The 314-nt window shown below is 66.2% G+C and overlaps 1 protein-coding gene across 1 annotated transcript in view; it reads right to left on the bottom strand.

Moving 5' to 3' along the window:
* PIANP (PILR alpha associated neural protein) overlaps window positions 1–307 on the bottom strand; it is a gene marked incomplete at its 5' end in the record, with an annotated part of 1,449 nt that extends 1,142 nt beyond the window's left edge. The window contains one exon of the mRNA XM_010141432.1: window positions 52–307. Coding sequence (XP_010139734.1) covers window positions 52–307 — 256 coding nt within the window. The remainder of the gene's footprint in view (window positions 1–51) is intronic.
* Between the last annotated feature and the right edge of the window lie 7 nt (window positions 308–314).

Here is a 314-nt window from a genome sequence, read left to right as displayed (position 1 = left end):
TATCTTCTCCTGCGGGTGTGGGGGAGTGGGAGAAGCAAAGGGCAGGTTTACCTTCCCCGCGGGGCCCAAACAAGAAGGGCCGCAGGGTGGCCGGGGTCTCGCGCAAGTTGAGCCCTGCGTTGTGCAGGAGCGAGTGGGAGTTTGGCTGAGCTGTCGCCATCCCGTGTGGCGAGACGAAGGTGTACCCCAGCGGTGGGAAGCCTGGGTTGGCCGAGTTGGTGTCGCTTCCGTCCTCGTCCGACACCGTGGGGCCCCACACAATGGCCCAGGGGTACTGGGAGGAGGGCATGCCGTCCTCGAAGCCGGAGGGGGTG

Source organism: Buceros rhinoceros, unplaced genomic scaffold, assembly GCF_000710305.1.
Source record: "Buceros rhinoceros silvestris isolate BGI_N320 unplaced genomic scaffold, ASM71030v1 scaffold5638, whole genome shotgun sequence".
Taxonomy (NCBI): domain Eukaryota; kingdom Metazoa; phylum Chordata; class Aves; order Bucerotiformes; family Bucerotidae; genus Buceros; species Buceros rhinoceros.
This window is presented reverse-complemented; position numbering and strand designations above follow the sequence as displayed.